The sequence below is a fragment of the Ursus maritimus genome, unplaced genomic scaffold, assembly GCF_017311325.1.
Source record: "Ursus maritimus isolate PB19 unplaced genomic scaffold, ASM1731132v1 scaffold_14, whole genome shotgun sequence".
Taxonomy (NCBI): Eukaryota; Metazoa; Chordata; class Mammalia; order Carnivora; family Ursidae; genus Ursus; species Ursus maritimus.
The window spans coordinates 32,174,706-32,202,479 of record NW_024423786.1 but is presented as its reverse complement, the minus strand read 5'-3'; the positions used below and the strand labels follow the sequence as shown (position 1 = coordinate 32,202,479).

At 45.1% G+C, this 27,774-nt stretch overlaps 1 protein-coding gene across 2 annotated transcripts in view; it reads left to right on the top strand.

Annotated features, from left to right (window-relative positions):
- Window positions 1-27,774, top strand: part of FLNB (filamin B) — a 139,413-nt gene that overhangs the window by 52,690 nt on the left and 58,949 nt on the right. For both annotated transcript variants that reach the window (XM_008703082.2, XM_008703081.2), the window contains exons 2-11: window positions 1,705-1,953; window positions 4,154-4,251; window positions 6,520-6,667; window positions 16,925-17,043; window positions 17,891-17,968; window positions 19,128-19,290; window positions 20,314-20,511; window positions 23,092-23,229; window positions 24,787-24,913; window positions 26,700-26,836. In XM_008703082.2, coding sequence (XP_008701304.2) covers window positions 1,705-1,953; window positions 4,154-4,251; window positions 6,520-6,667; window positions 16,925-17,043; window positions 17,891-17,968; window positions 19,128-19,290; window positions 20,314-20,511; window positions 23,092-23,229; window positions 24,787-24,913; window positions 26,700-26,836 — 1,455 coding nt within the window. The remainder of the gene's footprint in view (window positions 1-1,704; window positions 1,954-4,153; window positions 4,252-6,519; window positions 6,668-16,924; window positions 17,044-17,890; window positions 17,969-19,127; window positions 19,291-20,313; window positions 20,512-23,091; window positions 23,230-24,786; window positions 24,914-26,699; window positions 26,837-27,774) is intronic.

The window sequence follows — 27,774 nt, the reverse complement described above, 5'->3', positions numbered from 1 at the left end:
ACACATGCTGGCGGGAGCGAAGCGCCACCAACTGTTGGATCTGGCCCTTGACTGAGGAGCCAGGGGTTGTCCCACAGGAGCGTGGGGTGAAGGGTCTTCCCATCAAAGGGAATACAGAGCACAATACAGATCAAGTTGGAGAGGTCCGAGGGGTTCAAAGCAGGACGTGGTCCAGGAATGAGAAGTCTCTGTGTCTGTGTGAGCAGTGTGAACTATGGCAGGACGGGTGACAAGGGTGAAAAAGCAGGCTGGGTTTGGGGGTTCTGGGCGTGCTATATGTCTAAGGAGTTTGACTGTGGGCAGTCGGGATCATTGGTGAATTTGGAAGCACAGAGTTACGAGACCAGAAAGATAGTTCTAAGGTTATGTGAACATGGTTCAACTTCACGGCTGTTGAGGACGCTGAGAGAGGTAGGAGGGGCCACATATTTACTGGGAAGGTGGAGAAAAGGATTTGCCAAGAGATGTAGATGGAGAGGGGATTGACATGTTGGAGAAACCTGGGGTTTGAAGGAGAAGTCCAAGATGGCTCTAACGTTTTCAGTTTGGAGTCCTGGTAGAAATGGGGGCTTGCAACAGGGGATTTTGGTGGGGAAAGGGTGGAGGAAGTTGGGGGGGATGGGTGAGTAGATAGGAGTAGAAGTGTGTGGGAGGAGGTAGAGGGGAGAGAGAGGGAGAGAGAGATGAGGGGTAGATAGGAAGGGAAGTGTGTGGGGAGAGGGGGAGAGAGATGGGGGATAGGAAGGGAAGTGTGAGGGAGAGAGAGAGAGGATAGATAGGGGAAGTGCGTGGGGAGAGGTAGAGGAGGGGAGTACGAGTGACAGAGGGGATTTCGTTGATAATGTTGGATTTTGATGGACGTAGGTAGAGGTTGGTAAGAGGACAGAGGACAGAGGGCCACAGAGAAGCCAAGGGAGTAGCAGAAGGTAGAAAGCAGCAGCAGTGAGATTCCTAGAAGATCCCTAGAACGGTCCTGGGTTTGGCTTTGGCATGTTCTGTTAAGCTGGGAGTAGACTAGAAAGGAGCCATGACCTTGGACCAATCACTTATCCTCCTGGCAACAGAGACTTTGCGGGGCTGGATTAGCTTAACTATTAAGGGCTTTATCTTATGAATGACTAACTTGTGAGAAGAGCAGAGATGAAAATGATTGCTAACACCCAGTGATGGTGAGATCTGAGAGGAAACTGGCCTCTTAAACCTGTAGATGGGAGTGTAAACAGAAACAACTTTTTATAGGGAAGAGGTATCCAGGACATAACGATTAGTGAAAAGAACAATTTTGAGACCCGTTGTATAGTATAATATAAATTCAGGGCAGCAAACACACACATAATCTGGTAGATCACATAGTATCAAGTTAGCAGGTGGTTGTCTCTGGAATTCAGCTGCCCCTGTTTAATTGTCTGTATTTCTGAAATACTTTCTTTCAAATTTAAAAGCTCTTTTTTTTTTTTTTTACGGTAAATTTCAAACATATACAAAAGGAGAGAGAAAAGTCTAATGCAGTTTCATGTACTCATGATCTAATGATACCTGTAAAATCTTGGAACCTTCTTTCATCGATTCTCATCCTCAAGGATTCTGGAGCCAGTTCTCACATTACCTCCTTTCACTCTGAAATGGGTCTGTGTGGTTCTCTAACAGATGAGGATTTCGTTTACAGAGGAATGTGCCAACTCGAGCCTGTGCCTCTCTCCCCAGATAGCAAAGCCATCGTGGATGGGAACCTGAAGCTCATCTTGGGCCTGGTGTGGACACTCATCCTTCACTACTCCATCTCTATGCCTGTGTGGGAGGATGAAGGGGATGATGATGCCAAGAAGCAGACACCAAAGCAGAGGCTGCTGGGATGGATTCAGAACAAGATCCCCTACTTGCCCATCACCAACTTCAACCAGAACTGGCAAGACGGCAAGGCTCTGGGGGCCTTAGTAGACAGCTGTGCTCCGGGTAAGTGTCCAAGCTGCCTAAGCCATCTCTTCAGGATGGGGGTGTGTGGGCCCCAAGCCTCTTGGCTTTCCACTGGGAAAGCTGGGTTTGCTGGGATTGGTGTATTCTGCTGGTTTGAGCCCATTGTAAGAGCAAAGGGAACTAAAAATGGCTCTGTTTACCCTCTAGGTGTGTCCATTGGCTTTTTGAACATTGAACTGTTATTTACCCAAATTCCCAATGAAGCCCCTAGTTCTTGGAGCACGCCTTGGTTTGGCTTTCAGACTCCACAAAGTCCTGCTTCTTCCCACAGTTGGTGCCTGGTTTCCCATGGACTTCAGCAGAAACATGTGGCCCTGTTAGTTGACTTGGCATGAAAATCTAAAAACTTCCATTGAGTGGAAAGTACCCATTTTTATCGACCGCTGGTTTGACTATATATGGCTTTCTTCACCCTTTTCTTTCTGCATGGCTATGAAATAGTGTTTGGTTGGGATCCAGTTGGAGGTTTTCCACCCTTTTCTGAGCGGTTGAGAGTACACCAAGGTAATAATTATCCTCACTGGAGGGTTTAGATTGATGGGTAGGGTTTGCTGGTACACACTCAGTAGAAAAACCAGAGCCCGTGTTTATATGCACCCCCAAAATTGCTTCTAATAAAAAATTTACTCTAATAATCATATTTTCCATTTATGAATACTCTGAATATATGCTGGTCACATTCATTTTTAGTAAGCTAGTGGTTCTCACCGTGCAGTGAACAGAGCTGGCTAGTCTGTATTGGGGAGGGAGGGAGGACTGACTCCAGGCCTCATTCTTCTTGAGAGCCTATAAGCTGCAGTTATCCAGAACTGACTCAGAGCTTAGCATTAGTTAATTTCCCGGCACCTTCTTCCTTGCCTCCACCTCCAGACACATTTTAAGATACCTCTTTACCAGTTTAAACCTGTGGATGTTTACTTCAGTCCTAACACTTCTTGTGCTTACAAAGGTTTTTAAGATGATTCTAGGTCTGGGCTTTTGGGCATGTGGATTTTTGAACTATACAGATGCTAGCATAGTGTTTTTAGATGTATCTAGGAATGGGATTGTGACTTATAATAAGAAATATATATTTGGGTCTTTGTCCCTTTCTTGGCACAGAGCTCCAAAAGTCCTTAGAGTTTCTTAAGTGGTAAGAGCCATGATAATGGTTCCTTTCAACCACACCTGAGTTTATGTTAATGAGATGAGTTTTGGACAGCCCCTACGCATGCACTGGGGCCAGGGGAACCAACCATGTGATTAGAGGGTTGGAACTTTTACCCCCATTCTCTTGACCTCCAGGGAAGGGACAGGGGCTAGAGATTGAATAATCACTAATGGCCAGTGATTTAATCAATCATGCCTACTTCACATAATGAAGCCTCCATAAAATTTCTCGAACTACAGATTTGGGCGAGCTTTCAGGTCAGTAAGCACATGGAGGTACGGGGAGGGTGGCACACCCTGAGAGGGGATGGACGCTCTGTACCCCTTCTCCCATACCTTGCCGCGAGCATCTCTTTCATCGGGTTGTTCTTGAGTTGTATCCTTTTATAATAAATCAGTAATCAGCAATTAAACTGTTTTCCTGAGTTCCGTGAGCCACTCTAGTAAATGAATTGAGGAGAGTTGTGGGAACCTCTGATTTATAGCTGGTGTGTTAGAAGCCCAGGTGAGAACCTGGACTTGCAGGTGACATCCAAAGTGCAGGAAGAGGGCAGTCTTATGGGACTGAGACCTCCACCTGTGGAATCTGACACTAACTCCACATAGATAATGTCAGATTTTTGAGTTAAATTGCAGGGTATCCAGCTGGTGTGAATCCTACACATTTAGTGACCAGGAAGTATGAAGGTGGTGGGAGGAAAACAAAAGTCTCCTGCAAAAAGGCACCAGGCCCAAGGAGTTTTACAGACCTTTTTTTTATTTATACCACACTTCAAGGAACAGATAATGTCCATGGTAATGCAAGAACATAAGAGCCTGAAGGAGAAGTCTCAGCTTAGTCTCAGAATAGTTTCCACTCTGGCATACTCATATCTGTGATACTTTTTGCCCTTAAGGTATATAACTGATCGTGATTTTTGGAAGAAATTGTTCTCTGAATTAAGATACCAAGGGGGCTGAATAGAAGCACAGGGCTTCCTTTAATCTCTTCAGTCAGATACTAACAGAATCTTTTGTGTTATGTTAACAGGTCTGTGTCCAGACTGGGAATCGTGGGATCCACGAAAGCCTGTGGATAATGCACGGGAAGCTATGCAGCAAGCAGACGACTGGCTGGGTGTCCCACAGGTATGAGTACAAGCAGCGCCATGTTCCGTGAGGCTGTTTCCATCCTCCAGCTTCTTCTGGCACTCTGTGGATGCCACTTTGGGTCTGACAGTCCTCCTCAGCATGGGCCTTCAAAGAGTATTGCCTCTGGCACATGCCCATCTTCCTCAGTTTACCCATAATAATAGGTTCTCCTTGACTTGGGTGCTTGTAGATCATTCAAAAATCTTCACATCGCTCTTTGTCACATGTGGCAAATTTTGTAGTATTTTTGCTCCAAAGATCTTAAAGACTATCTTGGGACACCAGACTGCAAATGTAGACTTTAATGATAGGGTTGCACTGTAAGAAATGGCCAATATTTGACCACTTTTTACGTATTTAAAAAGTCTTTTTTTAAACCCAATATCTTAGGGGAAGTCACAGGACTTAGAAGTTTTAAAAAAAAATTTAAACCAGGATAACCTACCATTATTGGCAATTGCGGAAGAATTTGTATTGCTCATAATCCTATCACAGGACTATAACAAGAGAACTTGGAAAGTGGGTAACTCTTGGATACCATCGGCAGTAGCCACATTGTGTGCTTGAGGTCCCGTCTTCTAAGGTTCTCCAGGGAAGCTAAAAAACTCCCCCACAGTCCCATGTTGAAGCCCTGGTCAAGAGCAGTTGTAAGTAGCCAGTGCCATGGATGGAGGACCCCACTACAGGTTACATTATGGTCTACGTTGGTGTTCAGAGCTGAGTTCCGTGGCTTTTGTAATAGGATCGTTTGGGAGGTAGAAAAACTCGTCTGTATTTCTTTGGTTTGGTTTTGACATTATGTCTCTGCTTCATGGCCCATTTCTTAGCTCTTCCACCCTTAGTAAGTGGTGTGGTATGTTTTTCATCTCCTCCTAAACCGAAAACCATCTCCTTTTGACGTTCATGTGATGTTGGCACTGTATAGTTAGTTGTTGAAGGAGCTGCCTAGAAGAAACGTCAAATCAGCGCATCTCCTACATTTTATGGAATGGGTGAAGGCAACTGTGAAACCCAAGTAGCTGTTTTGTTGCTGAAGGCCAAATAGCAGAATGTTTTCTGGTGATTTTGTTTGTTTGTTTTGTTTTGTTCTGTTTTATCATGGAGTGAGGGAAGCTGGGTATATATGTTGTTCATCCGCATTCGGTTAACCTGGTTCCTGACACAGAGCCTTCTGTTGGGTCTGAGGAGTAGCATCCTAGCTCCCCAGCACCCTTCTTGGGGGCAGAGGGATTTTTTTGGTACTGTTCAGGGCTGGGTCAAGTAGTGGACCCGAGGCTGTGCTGCCTCCAGGGGGGACCACCTGTCCGGCATGGGCGTAAGGTTGCTCCTAGGCTACATGTCAGGAGAAATTCATTTCCTCCCTATGTCTTTGAACAGCTCATAGTGTCTTGAAACCCATTTTAGTCAGCTCATGCTGCTGTATGACAAAATACCATAGACTGGATGGTGGAAACAACAGAGGCTTATTTCTCGTATCTGGAAGCTAGAAGTCCAAGAGCAAGATGTGAGCAGATTCAGTGCTTGGTGAGGAGAGCCCTCTTTGTGACTTAAGACAACTGGCGTCTTGCTGTGTCCTCACATGGCAAAGACAGAGAGGTCTGGTCTTCCCTTCTTATGAGGGCACTAATCCCATCATGGCGGCTCCATCCTCATGACCTCATCTCAACCTACTTACCCTCCCAAAGGCCTCACCTGCTAAGACCATCACACAGGTGGTTAGGGCGTCAGCATGTGAACTTTGGGAGGATATAAACATCCAGTCTGTAACAAGAGATATTAGACCACATATCTCATATGTCACCGTGTTATCTCTTTGTTTTTACTACTATTTTTTATTAGTAATGGAGTTAATAGAGATGCAGGCAATGGATAGATGAGGAGAGGAAAAGGACAGGGTATGTGCTTTTTGGTAATATGCTCCAATCCCATGTGTACTTGTGTCTTCTTCCTTCTCACTTGATGTAGCTTACCCCTTCTGGAAAGTTTCCCTGGAGGGTGAATGAGCTTTTTTTGCGGGGGTGGGCATGCACCTCTGGAAATTACATATAGAATTGTCAGCGAGTCCTCAGCTTCCAAAAGGAAGAGTGACACCTCTAAGAGGTTAAAAACACTGACATTGGCAGGTCGTTTTAATGTAATTTCACTTAATTTAGAGGTTGACTCGGTTTCTTTAAATTTGTAGTGCTTGGCTTAAGAGACATTGGCAAAGCTTTGACAGTTACAAGTGAATTGTGCTGGGCATTCACCTACCATGCTTTATTCTAGGTCATCACTCCTGAAGAAATTATTCATCCAGATGTGGACGAGCACTCGGTGATGACTTACCTGTCCCAGTTCCCCAAAGCCAAGCTCAAGCCCGGGGCTCCTCTTAAACCCAAACTCAACCCGAAGAAAGCCAGGGCCTATGGCCGAGGTAAGCACTGGTCTTGCTGGGTTTGAGGCTTGTCCTCTGGTCTTAGACATGGTTATGTGGCTTCAGGAGGAAGACTCTTAGCATAAAGAACATATAGGCCTGATCCTTTCAGACACCCCAGGCCTCCTTTATCAGCTGTTTTTTACCCCAAGGTCCATTTGTTGGACCAAACATTGACCAGTGTTTCTGCTTCACATGTGTAGGCTCTAAGAAATGTTGCTGCTTTAACCTGATGGAGAGCGATGAGCTCGTTGCATTGTGATTTTAGTGCAGTAACCCTGGGACGGAGAGAGGACTGTTGTTCCCATTTTTCAGATGAGGAATCAGAGGCCCAATCCACTGGCGGTGGGGGTGCCCAGCCGGGTCAGCACTGTCAGCGATGGGGGTGGAGCAGGAGCCGGGTCATCTGGCTGCTGATTCATTTCTCCTTTGGTCATGCTCGTGCTGCTTCAGATTTCCAGGTGGGGAGGGAGCTGTTGTGACCCCCAGACACTTCCTCGCTGAGACTTCCTGTTTATGATCACCAAGGCAGCTGCAGGGCCGTGCTCTGCTCAGAACGTTATGGTGGGTTGAAGGCATTTTGAGGCATTCGGTGTCCTGGTTGGCACCTGACTTCCAGCACACCAGCTTTTTAAGAACAATCGCATTTCAGCCTAGTGTGGTTTCTGGTAAAGACCAGCACAGTGAGATACAGTTTATTCCCTTTTTTATGGAGAAAGGAAGGAAGGCATTATATTTCTTAATTTTTACAACTATAGTTGAGATAACATTTAGACACACAAAATATCTTTTATATCCTCTGCTAGAATCTACAGTTCTAGCCATTCTAACATAATGGTTTTCTCTAGCCCTTCTTGTTTCGGTTATGTGATGTGAGATTGTTGGATTCTTTGAACATCAGTTGCAGGCTTCGTGACAGTTCACTCAGTACATCAGCAAGCCTCTCCCAAAAATAGGGCATCCTCTTGCGTAACCATAATATTCATGATCACATGTAAGAAACTTAACAATTTCATGTCAACTAATATCCCGTGTATACGAACATTTCCCTATTGTCCTAAAATCATCTTTTATAGATTTTGTTGTTTTATAAACCAAGATCTGATTAAGATTCACTTACTACAGGGGTGTCTGGGTGGCTCCGTGGGTTAAGCGTCCGACTCTTGGTTTCAGCTCAGGTCATGATCTTGTGGTTGTGGAATCAAGCCCCACATTGGGCTGTGCTCAGTGCGGAGTCTGCTTCAGATTCTCTCTCCATCTCATTCTCTCTCTTTCTCTCTCAAATAAATAAAATCTTAAAAAAGAAAAAGATCACTTACTGTATTTGTTGTTTCTTTAGACTCTTCTAATATTTTTTTTAATTTTTTTTTAAAGATTTTATTTTATTTGAGAGAGAGACAGACAGCCAGTGAGAGAGGGAACACAAGCAGGGGGAGTGGGAGAGGAAGAAGCAGGCTCCCAGCAGAAGAGCCTGATGTGGGGCTCGATCCCAGAACACCGGGATCACGCCCTGAGCCGAAGGCAGGCGCTTAATGACTGAGCCACACAGGCACCCCTCTTTAGACTCTTTTAATTTAGAATAATTTTCCTGAAAAAAATATTTCCCTAAAGACTTATTTATTTTTAGAGGGGGTGGGGAGGGGCAGAGGGAGAGGAAGAGAGTCTTAGGCAGGATCCACACTGAGCACGGAGCCCAATGCGGGGCCCAGTCTCACGACCCTGAGATCAAAACCTGAGCCAAAACCAAGAGTCGGATGCTTAACCAACTGCACCACCTAGGTGCTACTCCCCCGCCCCCAGTTTGTTTGTGTTTTTAATAACATTGACTTTCTGAAGAGTTCAGAGCCCTTGTCTTGTAACAGGATATCCCATACACTCATTCCCTTTGAAGATAGCATTTCCCTACTTGGTATCAGCTTAGTCTTAAGGTGACGGAGAACCAAGGCGGTGGTGCTGTTTGTGGTTCTCAATCTTAGTGGTCAGGTTCTTGTCATCTGTCTTTTTAGCATGATTTAGAACAGTGGAGACAGGCTGATAGTTCTGGAAGAAACCCGGTTGCCATTTGAGGTTCCTTTTGGCATCGAGATGGCGTCCGTGTGATCATTTGTACGTGTAGGGCCTGGGGACTTTGTCTGAAGCCCTCCCCAGATGTGCATTCACTCGAAGGCTGGCATGTGCATGCTTGCTTTAAAACTGCTTGCTCTGAGCCATAACCAAAGCTGGTAGCTAGAATAAGGAATCTCGGATTTTTCAAGGTTGTGCTTCCTTCATGGCAAAAAGCTTCAAACAGCCAGGGCGCCTGGGTGCTAAGCATCTGCCTTCGGCTCAGGTCATGAACTTGGGGTCCTGGGATCAAGCCCTGTGTCGGCGGGGGGGTAGGGGGAGTCCCTGCTCAGCAGGGAGTCTGCTTCTCCCTCGCCCTCTGCCCCTCCCCCCAACTTGTTCTCTCTCTGTCTCAAATAAATAAATAAAATCCTAAAAAACAACCTTCAAACAGCCAAATAAATCTCTTGTCGACAACATTGGTTGTGGATTGAAGCTAATCAAGGCATGGAATGCTTGTTTGCAGTCACCTTATCACTGGCTGTCCAGCTTCCCCATTGTTAATGTGAAACGGTTTCCTTTCACGATGCTGTTTTCTAGAAAATGACTATTTGCTACAGTTAGGAATGTGGCTAGTCATTGCCATTTCCTTCATCTGCCTTTTTTTTTTTTTTTTAAGATTTTATTTTTGAGTAATCTCTACACCCCAACAGGGGGCCTGAACTCACAACCCCAAGATCAAGAGTCACATGCTCCACTGACTGAGCCAGCCAGGTGCCCCTCGTCTGCCTTTTTTTAAGCGTGTCCTTGTGGAGGAAACACACCATAAAAAAACCAAACCAAACAAAACACACCCGTATATGTATGTATGCATAGGTACCTGTTTTTTTCTTTTCTTTTCTTTCTTTTTTTTTTTTTTTTTTTGTTGTTGTTGATTTGGTAAAATATGCGTAACACAACATTCCCTATTTTAACCATTTTAAAATGTACCCTTTAGTGACATTAAGTACATTCACTGTGTTGTAAGGCCATCACCACCATCCATCTCCAGAACGTTTTTATCTTCCCAAACTGAAACTCTAGTCCCATTAAACTATAGAGCCCCCCCATCCCCTGGCAGCCAGCATTCTATTTTCTGTCTCTATGAATTTGCCTGTTCTAGGCACCCCATGGAAGTGGAATCATACAATATTTGTACTTTTGCGTGTGGCCTATTTCACTTAGTAGAATGTTTTCAGCGTTCATCCATGTTGTGGCATGTGTCAGAATTTCGTTCCCCTTTAAAGCTGAGTAATATCTCACCCCGCGTATATGCCACATTTTGCTCCTGCGTTCTTCCATCAGCGGACATTTGGATTGCTTCCACCTTTTAGCTCCTGTGAATAATGCTGCTGTGAACACGAGTATGCAAGTATCTGAGTCCCTCCTTTCAGTTTTTTGCGTCTATACCTAGAAGTGAGATGGCTGGATCACACAATAATTCTGTGTCTGTTTCTCTCTCTCTTTTTTTTGAGAGACTGAGCATGAGTGGGGGAGGGCAGTGTTGGTGGGGAGGGGCAGAGGGAGAGAGAGAATCTTAAGCAGGCTCCATGCCCAGCTTGGAGCCCGACACGGGGCTCGATCTCACAACCCTGAGATCATCACCTGAGCCGAAATCAAGAGTTGGACGGTTAACCGACTGAGCCACCCAGGCGCCCCTTTTTTCTTTTGAAGTAGGACCAAGTGCCATTTTAGGCAAGAAGGCCATACGTGAGGCCACATGGGTAGGGCCTTAAGATACTATCTTTGTCCCGTGGTGAACCCGAGGGCAGGGACAGTTTTCTGTCTCTCTTGTGTGGCCACATTGCTACATTTTTGCCAACTGAACCAAAAAGCATAGAGAACATCTCATCCTCCACATTCTAAAAGGTTGAGAGGTTTTTTAAATTTTATCTTTTGGACATTGGCCAGGTTGTAGTTAGCAGCCCGTTGGCACTTGGAGATCCACTCGCTGAGACCCATTCCCTGACAGGATGGAGGGCGGGGGTGAGGGAAACCTACAAGCAGATCTTTGTGGAGGGCTCGCTTGCGGGGTGAGGCGTGTTGAAAGTGTGCATCCATGAGCTAAGCAGAAGCCTTTCCTAAAACCCATGTTGTGTGTGAAGCCTTCATGCAGAGCAAGCCATGAGCACCCTTCATTGTGAGGAGTCCTAGGGAATAGGAACACTGAATATTTGATGGTGTTAAGGAATTTTTGTTAATTCTTTTGACGTGGATATTCTAGAACTATCTCTTAAAGATACATAGTGAATGTTTAGAGATTAAAGATGTAAGGTCCATGGGCACCTGGGTGGCTCATTCGGTTTGAGGGTCTGACTCTTGGTTTCGACTCAGGGCATGATCTCAGGGTCATGAGATTGAGCCCCGCGTCAGGCTCCATGCTCAGCAGGGAGTCTGCTTAGGATTCTTTCTCTCCCTCTGCTCCTCCCCTCACCCTCTAAAATAAATCTTTAAAAAATAAAGATATGAGGTCTAGGATTTGTATAAAAACAATACAGGGGGAGGGGAGAGGTAAGAGTGAAGATGTAAAACAGAACTGGCCGAGAGTTGTGGCGTCGAGGTGATAGGTACCCGGGGCTGCTTCAGTAGATAGCTCTCTGTCTGTATAGGTTTGGAATTCTCCATCATAAATAACTTTTTTTTTTAAGATTTAATTTTTTATTAGAGAATGGGAGAGAGAGAGAGAGAGAGAGAGAGAGAGAGCACGCATGCAGGAGCCGCGGCAGGCAGAAGGACAGAGGGGCAGAGGGAGAGGGAGAAGGAGACTCCCCACTGAGCAGGGAGCCCGACACGGGGCTCCAAATCAGAACCCTGAGATCATGAGCCTGAGCTGAAGGCAGACACTTAACCAACGGAGCCACCCAGCTGCCCCCATAAAAAAACTTTTAAAAAAGGAATACTTGAGGGGCGCCTGGGTGGCTTAGTCGTTAAGCATCTGCCTTCGGCTCAGGGCGTGATCCTGGAGTTCTGGGATCGAGCCCCATGTCAGGCTCTTCCACTGGGAGCCTGCGTCTTCCTCTCCCACTCCTCCTGCTTGTGTTCCCTCTCTCGCTGGCTGTCTCTCTGTCAAATGAATAAATAAAATCTTAAAAAAAAAAAAAAGAGAATACTTGAACTTCTGCTCCCAGGATGATGGAGTAGAAATACTTTTCCAAATTCTTCTGCTGAGTACAACTAAAATTCCTGGGCATTTTATACAAGGTAAACATAAGGAGACTCTGAAAGAGCATAAGACAAACCAGCTACAGATCTCAGGACCCGAGGGCTGACATAGTAATGAATTCCTGGGCTTTCTTTTTGCTTCCTGTGTATCAGACTGGGTGTTGGGAAGCCACCCACCCAAAACACGGAAGGCGCAAAGAGACGCCTGCTCTCTCTGGCCAAAGGAACAGGAAAGGGCAGCCTAGCAGGACAGAACACCGTGAGACAATAACGACTCTGCCACAGCCAAGCATCCCAGGAAAAACTGAGGCCTCTCCGCCCCCACTTACCAGTAAGAACCAAGTGGGGAGCCTAGACTCTCACCACAGCCTAGCAATAAGGAGATGTCAGTAGATGATGTCAGTAGCAGTAAGGTGCTCCTACCCCTTCCGGCCACAGGTGGAGGCCTAGTGGGGAGCTGGATCTCCCACCTCCACCTGCTAGTAATGAGGAGCCCCCCTCATTTTGAGTATCGGTGGAGGTTGAACAGGGAACCTGGACGTCTTCCCCCTTTGGCGGTAACGAGGTGTGCACTCTCCCTTCCCCTGCTGGATCAGCATTATAAAATGGCATCTAAAAAAGAACATTTAAATAAAACCCAGGTTTTATGGCATAACATAATACCCAGGTTTCAGTTAAAAAAAAAAAAAAAAAAAAAAATCACTCATCATACCAAAACCAAGTAAGAGCTCAAACTGAGTGAAAAAAAGGCAGTCAGTTGATGCCAACACTGAGATGATAGAGATGTTAGAATTATTTGAAAAGATTTAGAGTGGCTGTTGTAAAAAGGCTTCAACAAGTGCCTACAAATCTACTTCAAACAAATGAAAAAATTGAAAAGCTCAGCAAGGAAATAGAAGATAAAAAGGAGCGCTAAATGGAATTTTTAGAACTAAAAATGCACTAACTGAAATAAAAACTCAGTGGATAAGCTCCATAGCAGAATGGAAGGATGAAATAGATAACCTGAGTGGCCCTGTAACCATTAAGGAAATCAAATTTATAATTTAAAAGCCCTTGGAAAAGAAACCTCCAGGCCCAGACGGTTTTACTGGAGAATTTTAGCAAACATTTAGAGAAGAATTAACACCAATTCTACACAATCTCTTCCAGAAAATATGAGGAGGGAACACTTTCCAATTGATTTTATTTTTTTCCAATTCATTTTATGAAGCTGGTGTTGCTCTAATAACAAAATCAGACAAAGGTGATACCAAAAAAGAAAGCTACAGATAAAAATCCCTTGTGAATATAGATATAAAAGTATAGGGGTGCCTGGCTGGCTCAGTCAGAGCATGCGACTCTTGATCTCGGGGTTATAAGTTGGAGCCCCATATTGGGTATAGAGATTACTTAAAAATAAAATTAAAAAAAAAAAAGCATACAACAGAATAGTAGCACATAGAATTCAGCAATATATGAAAATAATCATTCATCATGACCAAGCAGAGTTTATTCCGGGAATACAAGGCTGGCACCCTATTAGAAAATCAATGAAGCACAGCTTTTTTTTTTTTAATGTTTTTTTATTATATTATGTTAGTCACCATACAGTACATCCCTGGTTTTTGATGTAAACTTCGATGATTCATTAGTTGCGTATAACACCCAGTGCACCATGCAATACGTGCCCTCCTTACTACCCATCACCGGTCTATCCTGTCCCCCACCCCCCTCGAAGCCCTCAGTTGAAGAAAAAGAAAAAGAGAGAAAGAAGAAGAAAAAAAAAAGGAAAAAAAAAGAAGAAGAAGAAGAAAAAAAGAAAATCAATGAAGACAATCTACTACCTTAACAGGCTAAAGAAGGAAAATCACATGATCACATCAATTGATACAGAAAAAGCATTTGACCAAATTCAGCAGGCATCCATGATAAGAACTCAGAAAAAGGGGACTAGAGAGGAACTTCTTCACTTTGATACAGAGGAGCTATATCAACAAAGTCAACACCTACCATTATAATTAATGGTGAAAGACTGAGTGTGCCCCCCTAAGAGTGGGAATAAGACAGGGAAGTCCACGCTCACCACCATTTTATTCAACATCATGATGCAGGTTTTAGCGAGTACAGTCAGGCAAGGGAAGGAAATAAAAGATACACATACTGGAAAGTAAGAAATAAAGCTGTCCCTATTTGTAGATGACTTGATTGTCTGTGTAGGAATTCCGGAAGAATCTACAACAAAAGAAGACAAAATACAAAAAAGCCCCAAAACTCTCCTTGAATAAGTGAATTCAGCAAGGTCTCAGGATATAAGATCAGCATACAGAAATCAGTTGTACTTCTGTATGCTGGAATGTATGTCATATAGGTTTACCACAGTGAACGTGAGGACATCAAAATTAAGAATACCATACCATTTACAGTCACTCCAAAAATTGAGAAATAGGTGTAAATGTAATAAAACGTGTGTACGATTTTTATGCTGAAAACTACAAAAAACATTAACGAGAAGAATTAACACCAATCAACGAAAAGACCTACATAAATGGAGAGACGTACTGTTTTTGTGGATTGAAAAAGTCAAAGAGTAAAAATATCAGTTCTCCCCAAATTGTCACATAGGTTTAGCATGGTTTCTATCAAAATTCCAGCAAGATTCTTTGCAGATAGAGAAAAGATTATTGTGTAAAGCATATGTGGCAAGGCAAAGGAACTACAGTAGGGNAAGTGATTGTGAAAAAGAAGAAAAATGTGGGAGGAGTCAATGTACCTGATTTCAGTTCTCATCAAGGTACAGAAATCAAGATCATATGATAACTGGTGGAAGAATAGACCCATGGATCAACGGAACAGAATCTGGAACCCAGAAAGAGATTTTCACAACTATGCAAACTGATTATTGACAGAAGTGCAAAAGCAGTTCAGTGGGGAAAGAGAGCCTTTTCCATGCATGGTTCCAGAGCAATTGGGCATCCATAAGCCAAAAAAAAAAAAAAAAAAAAACCTCAGCCTAAGTTTCACACCTTATAGAAAAACTAACTCGAAGTGGACCATATCTGACTATAAAACTTCCAGAAAATCAACAACATAGAAGGGAATCTTTGGGATCTAGGACTAGACCAAGAGTTCTTGGATTTGACACCAAAAGCATGATCCCTAAAAGGAAAAATACAGTAAGTTGGACTTCATCAAAATTAAGAACATAAAAAATTTCATGAAGCATGGTCTGTGTCTCGAAGTCTTGGCCTGGCACAGGAGGATTGGACCGTGCTGTCGAGGGCTTTCTCACAGTGAAGGCACACTCCGGATCACTCTGCTCTCCCGCAAGACAAGTGCCCTTAGCCTCCACTCTACAGGCCACCTGGACACCACCTCAAACAGAACTCAAAATCCTACTGAGACAATGGTTGAATTTTACTCTCAAAAACTTTTTATAAAGCAATTTAAAACTCTTTGCACGTAAGAGGACGAAAAGACAAGCCTAAGTCTGGGAGAAAATATTTGAGAGCCACATACCCAACAAAGAACTAGTATCTAGAATATGTAAGGAATGCTCAAAACTCAGTAGGTAAAAAAATCGAGTTAGAAGATGGGCAAAAGATGTGAACAGGCATTTCCCGGAAGAGGGTATACAAATGGCGAAGAAGCATATGAAAGCATATGGTCGGTGTTACTGGCCATAAGAGAAATGCAAATTAAAATCACTATGCATCTATCAGAATGGCTAACATAGAAAGTAGTGATAATACCAAATGCTAGCAAAGATGCAGAGAAAGCAGATCCAGATCATTCGTCCATTGCTGGTGGGAATGCAGCCGCTTGAGAACACAGTTGGGCAGTTTGTTTAAAAGAACTAAAGGTGCAACTACCTTGCAACCCAGCAGTTGCACTCTTTGGCATTTATCCCAGAGGAATGAAATCTTATGTTCATACACAGCCCTGTACACGAATGTTTATAGCAGCTTTATCAGTAATAGACAACTGGAAACAATCCAGATGTCCTTCAGTGGGTGAATGGTTAAACACGTGGTGGTACATTCATATCGTGGAATATGCAATAAAAGAACAACTGTTGATAGAGGCACCAACCTGGATGAATCTACAAAAGATCATGGTTGGTGGAAAAAGCCAACCTGAAAAGGTTGCATAATGTGGGAGTCCATTCATATAACGTTGTAGAAGTGATAAAATCATGGAGATAGAGAACAGATTAGGGGTTGTTGGGGTAAGGAGAGGGTAGGGTGGGGAGGGAGTGTGTATGGCTATAAAAGGGCAACATGAGGGATCCCCGTGGGGATGGAAATGTTCTAGATCTGACTGTGTCAAGCCTAGGATCCTTGTGATACGCTACTAGGGTTTTGTACCGTGTAACCATTTGCGGAACTGGAGAAAAGGTATTATTTCTTTCACCTCCATGCAAATCACTCAAATTAATTTGCTCAATCATCTTGAAATAAATAGTTTAATTAAAAAATATTGATCGAATGACATTTTTAAGCATTTCAAGTAATGCAAAATGGTCTTTAATGAAAAATGAACTGCTCTCCCACACCTCATTCCTCCTTCCTCCATGTTATCTCCCTCAGGGCAAACCCCACTCGTAGTTACTGTATTGTTTTTCATGGTTGTATAGACTTCTGACTGAATTGCTCTGAATATTTCAGATTCAGATATCGCTTAAATAGCAAAGACAGGGGTTCCTGGGTGGCTCAGTCAGTTAAGCATCTGACTCTTGATCTCAGGTCTTGGTCTCAGGGTCGTGAGTTCAAGACCTGCATTGGGCTCCATACTGGGCATGGAGCCTACTTAAATAGTAAAATAAAATTAAACTTAAAATAAAATAAAATAACAAGGACAAATTTAGGGTTTTTGACCTGTTTGATAATCCTCGTCACAGGCGTCCCTGTCTCCCACATGGCAGCTGCAGGGCTGGGTCCCATCTCTCAGTTCCCTGAAGGAAACATGGTGGGTGATGAATGGTCTATGTCAAAGCCCCACCCCGCTTGTAATGTGCCTGTGTAAACCTGACAGGAATCGAGCCTACAGGAAACATGGTGAAACAGCCGGCCAAGTTCACTGTGGACACCATCAGTGCTGGGCAAGGAGACGTGATGGTGTTCGTTGAGGACCCAGAAGGGAACAAAGAGGAGGTAGGTTGGAAGATGCTCCATTCCACGGAACTTTTGGGGCTTGTAAGAGGCCCAGGGACCGTGCTTTCCACTTTCCTCATTAAAGCTCACAACAAAAATTGTTTTTTACCAAAAGAATCCTGAGGCTTAGAGCAGTCAAAGTAGTTGCCCAAGGGCTGTGCCTTGTAAGGTAATAGAAATTGATACCCAAGGACACAGTGGTTTTGTTTTTTTTTTTTCGTTTTTTTGTTTTCTTATAATGTTTAACAAAACAAAGGATACTTTGGATTTAGCAAAGGCCTTGTGAATTGAGGTTTTAGATGCTCATGCCCAAAATAACAATAACAAAACTGATGCTTTACTGTCTTTCCAGGCTGACTATCCTTGGTTCCTCCCTCAAGGCCATCCCTTCTACTTACTTTCTTAAGACTCAATGTTATTCCTAGTGCTTAGCACCATCTGAAATTCTAAGTTTACTGGCATATGGTCTGTGTCTCCCCCTGGGGCAGGGATTATACCTGTTTTGTTTTCTTTTTGGTACCTGACACTGGGCTTGGCATTTCATAAGCTCTTAATAATTACTGAGCCACCAAAGGTTGAAGTGACTTGCTTTATGGTCCCTCTCGTCTACTGAGTTCCAGCCCTGGGACAATGGGGAGTTATGACTTGGTTATACAGTCGGGCCACATGACTCTGTTTCTGTGACTTTCGGCTGCCGCTTTCCTGGGACATCCTTCAGCCGTGGTGGGGCGGGACATAGCCAGGACAGGTTCCTGACCTGGCAACTCACCACGGGGCCTTGGCTGGCACGGCATACTTTTACTGACACCCAGCACCTTCTCTAACTATTGCTCATTTTCTGTCCTAGGCACAGGTGACCCCCGACAGCGACAAGAACAAGACATACTCTGTGGAGTATCTGCCCAAGGTCACCGGGTTGCACAAAGTAAGATGAGATGTCATGGCTGTTGCTTGGACTGCTCTTCGGGGCTTGTGTCAGTATGTGTGTAAGAGGATATCTTAGGAAGGTTGAATTCTACTCAGTTCTTTGCAATATAAGATTGTTTTTAACTCCGTCTGGGTAACAAATGGTTATAGCTACACATCTGGGGTATAGATGCTAAGCTGTGGGTTGTCTTCAATACTTTCTTGATATTCCCCTTTGGGGTGTTCTGGAGAGTCTATCCGTATTGAAGCCTAAGTGTGGAGAGGGCCAGTTGAATATAGTTGAGGCCAATGGCCCAGTCACACACCTGGAGAAATGGTGGGGGTCTAGCCCCCAGGCCCTTTGTCTCGGCAACATCTTGAGTTCTGTTTGAGTGGGTGTCTAGTTGGCCTATAGGACAGGGGTCCAGGGAGTCTTGCAACAGAGTAGAGTGATCCAGGAGTGTCCCTTTCCTTAAAAGAAAGCCTGCAGCAGCACACACAGGTCAATCCCTGTGTACCATGCCAATATTTTGAGACACAGACTGTACTTACTATCTTGGCCTTTAGTGAATTCACCTGGAATCATGGCTATTGATTTTTCTTAAACCCTGAGGACATCAGGAATTTGGAAAAAAAAAATCAACTTGAAGGGAACATTTATGATATAATTAATTTATTCGATTCATATGAAATCCAACTCCATACCCCTTAAAATTTAAAAGATGAGGACTGACTCAGATTTTAGATAAAAATCTATACTGTATCTCACATGAATGATCTTGGTCCCTTGAAAAACATTTGACTCTAGGTTTGAAATCCTGGAACTATGCTTTGTACTCTGGGGGGACAGTGGCCCCTTCTGCAGCTGCCTTCAAGGGTCCAATGTCTACAGATTCAAGTAGAAAGAAGTATTGGTTCGCCTCCTATTCTAGAGGCCACACTTACCTGATGTAAGCATTTTCAGTTCGCTAAAGGCATAATGTCCCAGACCCAGCCATGTGGTGGATGGAGCCAGGTGGGAGTCCTACTCAGGCCACTTAACCAGAGCTCCTGGTTCCAGCCACCTTTGTGTGGACAGTTAAGAGGATGGAAGAGAAGATTGTCAATGCATGTGGCTTGAGATGGGGTCTCCCTGGGCAGGGAGAAGTGATTATATCACATCTATCTGTCACTCGTAGGTTACAGTCCTCTTTGCAGGACAGCACATCTCCAAGAGCCCATTTGAAGTGAATGTCGACAAGGCGCAGGGAGATGCCAGTAAAGTCACCGCAAAAGGCCCAGGCGTGGAAGCTGCCGGCAACATCGCCAATAAGCCCACCTACTTCGACATCTACACAGCAGGTGTTGTGGGTCAGGCTTTCTTCCGGAGCCTGAGATAATCCTCCGGGACCCCAGGCTTGGGATGCTTGACCTTTTGTCTTTTAAATCAAACCACTGCCAACAAAAGTACCCTTTTTCAAGTGTGTTGGTTATATTTATAGATTTTTCAAAACCAGCTTTTCTTTTCTTTCTCTTTTTCTTTTTTTAAAGATTTTATTTATTTGACACAGAGAGAGAGCACAAGCAGGGGGAGCAGCAGGCAGAGGGAGAGGGAGAAGCAGGCTTCCTGTTGAGCAGAGTCTGATGTGGGGCTCGGTCCCAGGACCCTGGATCATGACCTGAGCCGAATGCAGACACCTCTAACTGACTGAGCCACCCAAGCGCCCCCCCAAACCAGCTTTTCTTTAAGATCTTACACTCAAGCTTGACTTTGATTATTAATAGTCAGTCAGTTTATGTACACATTTCTGCCTTGGCTAAATAACTGTTTCAAAGAAAGTAAGTTTTAAAAATCATCTACTAGGGGCACCTGGGTGGCTCAGTTGGTTAAGCGTCTGCCTTTGGCTCAGATCATGATCCCGGGATCCTGGATCAAGCCCTACATTGGGCTCCCTGCTCAGTGGGGAGTCTGCTTCTCCCTCTCCCTTGGCCCCTCCCCCCCCACTTGTGCGTGCTCTCTCTCTCTCTCTCTGTCTCTCATAAATAAATGAAATTAAAAAAAAAAAAAGAATCTCTACTAGACCAAATTCTATGCGAGGTCCGGGGTCGGGGGAGGAATGATAAGACACAATTAAAAAAATTTTTTTTATGATACAGTTCTTGAAATGTCACCTTTCTTTTCAATGTAGAAAAATTTAAAAATAGAGAATGGGAGAAAAAGGAAAGTTTATGAGCCTCCGCCCCTAACCAGAAAACAGTTGTCAGCATCTTGGTGTGCACCTTCTGAGCGCCTGTCTCCTTCTGTCTGCATTTTGCACCTGCGCTGATCGCAGCAAGTGTTCTGAGAAGGTGACCTGGGCTCCTGGAACGCTTGCTCTCTTCCAGGTGCTGGTGTGGGTGACATTGGTGTTGAGGTGCAGGATCCCCAGGGGAAGAACACTGTGGAATTGCTGGTGGAAGATAAAGGAAACCAGGTGTATCGATGTGTGTACAAACCAGTGCAGCCCGGCCCCCATGTGGTCAAGGTCTCCTTCGCAGGGGACACCATTCCCAAGAGTCCCTTCGTCGTGCAGGTCGGGGAAGGTGAGTGCTGGGGTGGCCAGCTATACCTGCTTCTGGCCTTGAGGCTGACTGTGTGCACAGCTGGGCTCTGAGGCCAGGAGAAGAGTGGGGGCCATGCTGGACTCACGCCTGTCCCCTTCCTGCCAGGGCCCCTTCGGTGGGAAGTGGCTTGCCTTGTCCTCAAGATATTAATACTAACATCTTCCTGTGAGCTGAGCAATGACCTAAGTACTTCACTTATATTAACTCATTGAATCCTCCCCAAAACACTCATACAGGAGAGTTGTCCTGAGAGATGCAGGACTGAGGCCATTTGGGCTGTTGGTGTCTGTGGCTGAGGTTAGCGTCTGTGGCACTGCCCCGTGACCCCCACTGCTTGGCCTTTACTGGCTGCCATGCACTCAGCACCACTGCATCTAATCATTACACCAGCCAGCGTGTTCCACGCACTAGTGTTGATCTCCAGTTTGCAGGTGGAGACACCGAGGCTTAGACGACATTAAGGTATCAGTACAGACTAGGCATCCGTAGAAGGAGAACCCAGGTCTCTGTTGACCCCTTGACCCTGCTGCTAAACCCCTTCTGCAGTGAGATCATGCATTTTTCTCTAACGTTAGACTCCTTTTCCTTCTGACTTGGTTGTTCTTTTTGTTTTGTTTTCCAACTCTGCTGCCTTTTCTAACCAATACTTGCCTTTCCCTGTTCTGTCCTCTGCCTCTGCGTCTGTAGAGCTGGCTTCCTCTTCTGAATCCTGCCTCTGGGTCAGCCTGGACCCTGAAGCTGTTGGCTTCCTAACTGAGAGCACTGGGCCAAAGGCATCTCACTGGGTAAGGGCTGGTTGAGTGGGATTTCCATGCCAGTTCTTGTGCTTCTCGCACACTTCAGCTGGGCCCGTGCTGTTGGTGACCTCAGGACATGACAGTATGGACGTCAGCACACTTGTCCAGCTGGACCCCAAACCCACCCTCTAATTACATTGAAACCTGTCTAAAACATCTCAAAATGATGGAGAATCTGGTGGTTTTCTTTAGCCCCATTTAGTGTTTATATGAACTGAGCAGTTACCCTTTTGATGTTGAGACTATTACCGATGTTCAGAATTTCCATGAGTGTTCGGTTGTTTTTTTTAAGGCACATTAAAACCCTCCGCGGGAAGTCCTGTCATCCTGTTGTGACTTATTTCTGGTATGACCAACTTTTCTCCTTTTGACAAAGAAAAAAAAATAAAACCAACATATTCATAAACAAAACTCTCTTTGACCTAATGCAAGAAAGCATTTTTAACAGCTTTCCTGTTCTAATACTGTTCTCTGACTTCCTCTCACTCGTGGACGATGCTTTTCATCTCTGGCGTGTCCATCCATCACTTGTACTATTTAGAATTTAATTGATAGGGGTTTTCTTTTGACGTACTTCCGCTACTTAACTGATTTTATATTAAAAAGAATCATCCCACTTTCACAATGGGAAACCAATGTCACTTGCCATAAAATGTGGCCATAAACTAATGTTCATCCATGAACCACCTAAATCCTCTCTAACTGTTAGACGGTGGGCATGTCTTTTCCAGAAGCAGTTGTCTGCCAAATAGCCAGCTGAGGACATCGCCGGGAGGAGGGACCAGGGGAGGCATTATCTTCTTTCTGTGGAGTAAAGAGTTTCATCCTCAGGAGTCTGTGATCCCGCTCCTGGCATAGAGAACTGTCAAATGTGCAGCGTTAGATTTGGAAAGGAAAAGCTACTTAGTAAACATGACATTTTACCCACTGCTCTCTCATTTCTATACTTAAAAAGGTTCCCTGTGTTGGCAAAGAATCCCTAGGGTACAAGGATGCATTTGATCAACCTTCAAATGACCCCCATGGAATGGTAGTTTTGTGGACCTCTCATGTGGACCTAAGAAATTACTAGAAGCTACTTTGGTCCTTAAGTTTTAGACTTCTGACTTTAGGTTTTTAAACTAGATCCGGAAGTCAAATGGAGAGTGGTGTTTATTGCTAATTGTTGCATTTGTAGCCACCCACATTCCGATTACCTGCTGAGAGCGCTAAAATGTTTGTCTGCCTTGGCCGAGGTGGGGTTGAACTGGTTTCTTTTTGAGCTACCCTCTGGCTTTTCATGTGGAAGACGATCACATTTCAACTTTTAGAAATGGCCGATCCAAAGTTTGGAACATGGTCAGATGTTTTCAAGTGCCGTATTTTCCAAATAGACTTGAAAAAGTTCGGTCTTCCCAATTACTGGGCCCTTGAGTGTGGCAATGAGATTTAACTCTCCTTTACCACTGAGAGGATAAACGCCAGGATTCAGCGGGTTCCAGGAGCACAGGGAATGCAGGCTGTGCTTCGCCTTCTTTCTTTGCCAAAGTAACCCCCCCTTCCGCCCCCACCCCGGTCTCTCTGCGGTGTGGCTGGACAAAGTTATGTTGTGTCCTTATTTGCTAGCCTGGTGTGCTCCCTGAGCAGGACCCCTGGCCTCGGGCAGCTGCTGCAGACTCTCTGTGCAGAGCAAACATTTTCTTGGCGGGTGGCTCGAAGTTACCTTGGCTTGCTCAGCTCTAACGAATGAAAGGTTGAATTGATGTCAAAACTGTGTTTGCAGCCTGTAGTCCAAACGCCTGCCGGGCCAGTGGCCGAGGCTTGCAGCCCAAAGGCATCCGCATCCGGGAGACTGCAGACTTCAAGGTTGATACCAAATCAGCTGGAAGTGGGGAACTCGGTGTCACCGTGAAGGGTCCTAGTAAGTGTTCCTTTGTTTCCCCCTCTCAGCTGTGACTTGGGCCGGCTTTGCAGCCATGGCGTATGGATTTCATCCCACAGCCAGTTTTGATCGATTCCAGAGAGAGCTGTGTCAAAGAGTTGAGGCTATCTGGGCTCCGTGGGGAAGGAGGCAGTGATCGATTAGTTACGTCTGCCCTGGGTGCAGTGGGACCAGTGGTGGCTTGACAGCCTCCCATATTAAGGCTTCTGGGAATAGAAAAAGCAGTGATGTAATGGAGTTTGGGAAGTGCTATCCTTGGAATGACAACCTGAAGTGGCTTATTTTTTATTTGAGGAAACATGGGCTTGAGAGGAAGGGTCTTGCCCCAGGTCACACAGCTCGTAAGCATCTGAGCTGGAATTCAAGCACAGTCTGCAAAGCCAGTAATTTTCCCACTACAGGTTGCATTTTATAGACTATGAAATTATGCCAAGTACCTAATTACTATGATCAGTGCTTATAGAAGGAAAATAAAATTCCCTAAGATTAAGTTTTCTTTGTAGATAAATGCTGTTCGTGGAGGGGTGGGTTGCACTCTGCAACTCCTTCTTCCCTTTTCGGGAAAGGAGGCCGCAGACGTGAGGATGAGTGTCTGCTCTGTCCGTGTTTGCCCCAGCCACGGAGCAGCAGTACTGCGTTACTGGCTGCAGGCATAGCAGCCCTCAGTGGGCTCGTGCCTCCTGGGAATGTGTGTGGCCTCTGCGTTGCTCCCCCGCTCTGTATCCCCAACAGGCTGAGTGGGAGTGCGCTGAGCTCCAGAAAGTTAATATTTGATCTCAGAGCACCAAGCTGTGGGGAAGGCTGTGTTCAAAGGGTGGCCAAGGTTCTAGACTGCCCAGACCTGGAGCCAGGCTGCTCAAGGGCTGCCCTCCCTGCTGGCTTGTTGCTACAGGAGTCAAGGAGGCTTTTTTTTTTTTTTTCCCTGACCTTGGATTCTCGCTTGACTAAGTGGCTTTCCCAGCCAGACCTCAGGGCTCCACATAAAACAAGTTCCTACCTGATGGCTTGGTGTGGAGTTGGTGGAACAGCACCTGAAACCTGTCCTCTTATAGATAGCACGTGGGAGTTTCTCACGTGTGCTGTCCAGCTCTATAAAAGATGTGCCAGGACAGTACGCTGAAACCCATGCCAGATACTCGTAAGGGCTCCGTCCCTCCTCCGGCTGTGAGAGGCTAAGACAGCTAGCTATGATCGTTAACAAAAATTAAGATACGACTCGATTTGTCTTTACACAGACCCAGGAGGTCGAGGACCTCTTGGCCCCCACCTCTATATAAGGCTCTCAGAGAGTCTTCGAAAGCCAGTGAGCTGGGAAATCTTCCTTTTCCAAAACCACCCTTTAACGCAGAGATGGGTCTATTTTTAGGCTTGGATTAATCTCCCAGGTTTTGAGGGTGTCACATTCCGAGGCAGCCCACTTGGCTTCCCTGTGTGGCTGATGGCTTATGGCTATTGCTGCCTTTTTGTTCTTGTCTTTTCGATTCTTGTTGTGAGCCTGGAATTGCTTTGGAAAGATGGTGTGCTTTCTTCCCACAGAGGGTCTGGAGGAGCTGGTGAAACAGAAAGGCTTTCTGGATGGAGTCTATGCGTTCGAGTATTACCCCAGCACCCCGGGGAAATACAGCATCGCCATCACATGGGGGGGACACCACATTCCAAAGAGGTGAGTCTCCAGCTGGAGTTGCGTCTTCTCTGGAGACGTGCTCGGCCCAGGGCAGGCTCACGGTAGTGGCTTCCCAGGCTGCAGGAGGGAAAGAGATTGCTTTGTTGAAAACTTTTCTTTTTTTTTTCGGAACAGCACACAGACATTTGGCCTGTTCTCAAAAACAGCAGAAAGTCACTGGGGTTTCGGTTGCCTTGCTTTAAATCAAATGCTGGTGGTTTGGGGCTGGGGGTGGCAGGGAAGCCAGAAGGAGCAGTAATAGAGAGCAAATGGGCTGTGTGTCTATACACCCTTATATAAACTAAGATTCTCTTTCTTTCAATGTGTGCCTCTGTTCAGGAATGCCATGGGGTGAAAGCTGCCATGGTTTACATTAAAATTCTCTACGTGAGAGCAGTCAGGAGCCCAGGGACGCAGTCTACAGCTCTGCCCTGCGGGCATCACAGTTACCCTCCCCTGTTCACGTGTTTCCCAGCTCCCCTGGGGCAGCTTTAAACTCTGAATAGATTCCATTTACCTTGAGAAAAAGCTGGATGATAGGGTTCTGAGAATCTAAGCAAACTTTTTTTTTTTTTTAAGATTTTTTTTTTTTAAAGTTGGGGCACCTGGGTGGCTCAGTCCGTGAAGCATGTGCCTTCGGCTGAGGTCGTGATCCCAAGGTCCTGGGATCGAATTTCACATCAGGCTCCCCGGGGAGCCTACTTCTTCCTCTGCCTCTGCCTCTGCCTCTCTCTCTCTCTTTCTCTCTGTTTCTCACGAATAAATGAATAAAATCTTTAAAAAAAAATAAAAAATAAAAGTAGATTTATTTAAACAATCTCTACACCTAACATGGGGCACAAACTCACCCCCAAGATCAAGAGCTACATGCTGTACCAACTGAGCCAGCCGGGCACCGCCTTGGCTTTTTTTTACTCTCCTACACTAAAGTTAAAGCTCATTCGTTTAAAAAAATAATAATAATAATAAAGCTCATTCGTTCATGTGTGAAATAAATAGTTTTCTTCTTACAATATATTTTTTAAGATTTTACTTACTTATTTTAGGGGCGCCTGGGTGGCACAGCGGTTAAGCGCCTGCCTTCGGCTCAGGGCGTGATCCCGGCGTTCCGGGATCGAGCCCCACATCAGGCTCCTCCGCCATGAGCCTGCTTCTTCCTCTCCCACTCCCCCTGCTTGTGTTCCCTCTCTCGCTGGCTGCCTCTATCTCTGTCAAATAAATAAATAAAATCTTTAAAAAAAAAAAAAAAGATTTTACTTACTTATTTTAGAGAGACAGAGCACAAGTGGGAGGGGCGAAGGGGGAAGGAGAGAGAAAATCTCAAGCGGAGTCTACTCTGAGCGTGGAGCCCAGTGTGGGGCTCGATCCCAGGATCCTGAGATCACGACCTGAGCTGAACCAAGAGTTAGACACCCAACCGACCACACCACCCGGGTGCCCCTTGTTCATATACTATACACAGGATATAGGAAAGTAGGCACTCTCTTACCTTCCAGGGCTCACAGCCTGGTGAGCCCTACACTCAAAAGGTGAAGGATCAGAAGGATAGCATGAGGCAGGGTGTCTTGAGTGCTCAGCTAGTGGCCACCTGAGTGCCCCGAGGCAGCCACAGTACGTTATATTGTTGACATAACAATGGCTGTGGGGGCACCTGTGTGGAGGAAGGACTTGGCTGGACGTTGCGACTCTAGGTAAAAGGAGTGGAAAAAATATGTGTAAACAGCTTATGGCTGTATTTAGTCCCTTCTTTGCTCGTCTTTGATGCTTTTTGTTCCTTGTCTTCTAGCCCCTTTGAGGTTCAAGTTGGCCCTGAAGCAGGCATGCAGAAAGTTCGTGCATGGGGCCCTGGCCTCCACAGTGGGATTGTTGGGCGGTCGGCGGACTTCGTGGTTGAGTCTATTGGCTCTGAAGTGGGGTCTCTAGGTAGGTGGAAGCAGCTTCTGGAGGGCTGAGATGACATGAGGCTTGGTCCCAGTGTCAGACTGAGAGGTGGGGCCTCCTCCAAGCCTCATTATCCTTAGCCTTCTGGCCTCCTGACCCCCCAAGTCCAACTCTTGATACCGCTGTGGGATTGCAGTTTTCATTTTCCTCTTGCCCTTCAAGTTGCCCTCTGCCTCTTAATTCATTCGTCTGCTAAACCCAAGGTAGAGGCCTTCTGTGGATTTTGTGCTTGAAACAGTGCTGGGAACACAGGAGGCACTCAGCAAATATTGTTGAATGATTCTGAGTTTAGAGTTTAGATGATTAAATGAATTTTGCTGAAATTAGAAATTTGGAGAATAAATATTCTTTGGAGCAGAAAAGTATAGTTGAAATACACATCTGATGTATATAGGATCACTTTAGAACAGTGGTCAGCAAACCTGCTCTAATAAGGCCCAGAGAGCAAATATTATTTTAGTCTTGTGGGCCATAGTCTCCTTGCTGCAGCCAGAGAAAGGACCTACGTGAAGGAATGTGGCTATGTCCCAGCAAAGCCTTATGTACGGAAACAGGTAGTGGGTCAGTTTGGCCCAATGGCCATAGTTTGATGACTATCTGTTTTAGGTAGTAAAAATAAGCCAACTGGGAAAAGAAGAAATCAGCTTTAGTGTTTCCTTCTAGAGAAAGAATTAATGTTTTGGTATGATATTAAACCTTTTGGCATATTCTTCTAGGCTTTTTTTCTATACATGCACATATAAATATTCATCTAAAAATATCTAGGGGTAATCTTTCTATCTTCCTGCCTCAGATAATGGTAGGCTATGTCTTGATTTTCCGTGGCTTCTCTGGAATTCGATTGCATGGTTATGTCTACCGTTAGGCTCTCCAGTTATTTCCACGGTTTTCCTGTAGAAACAGAGCTGAGTACATATACT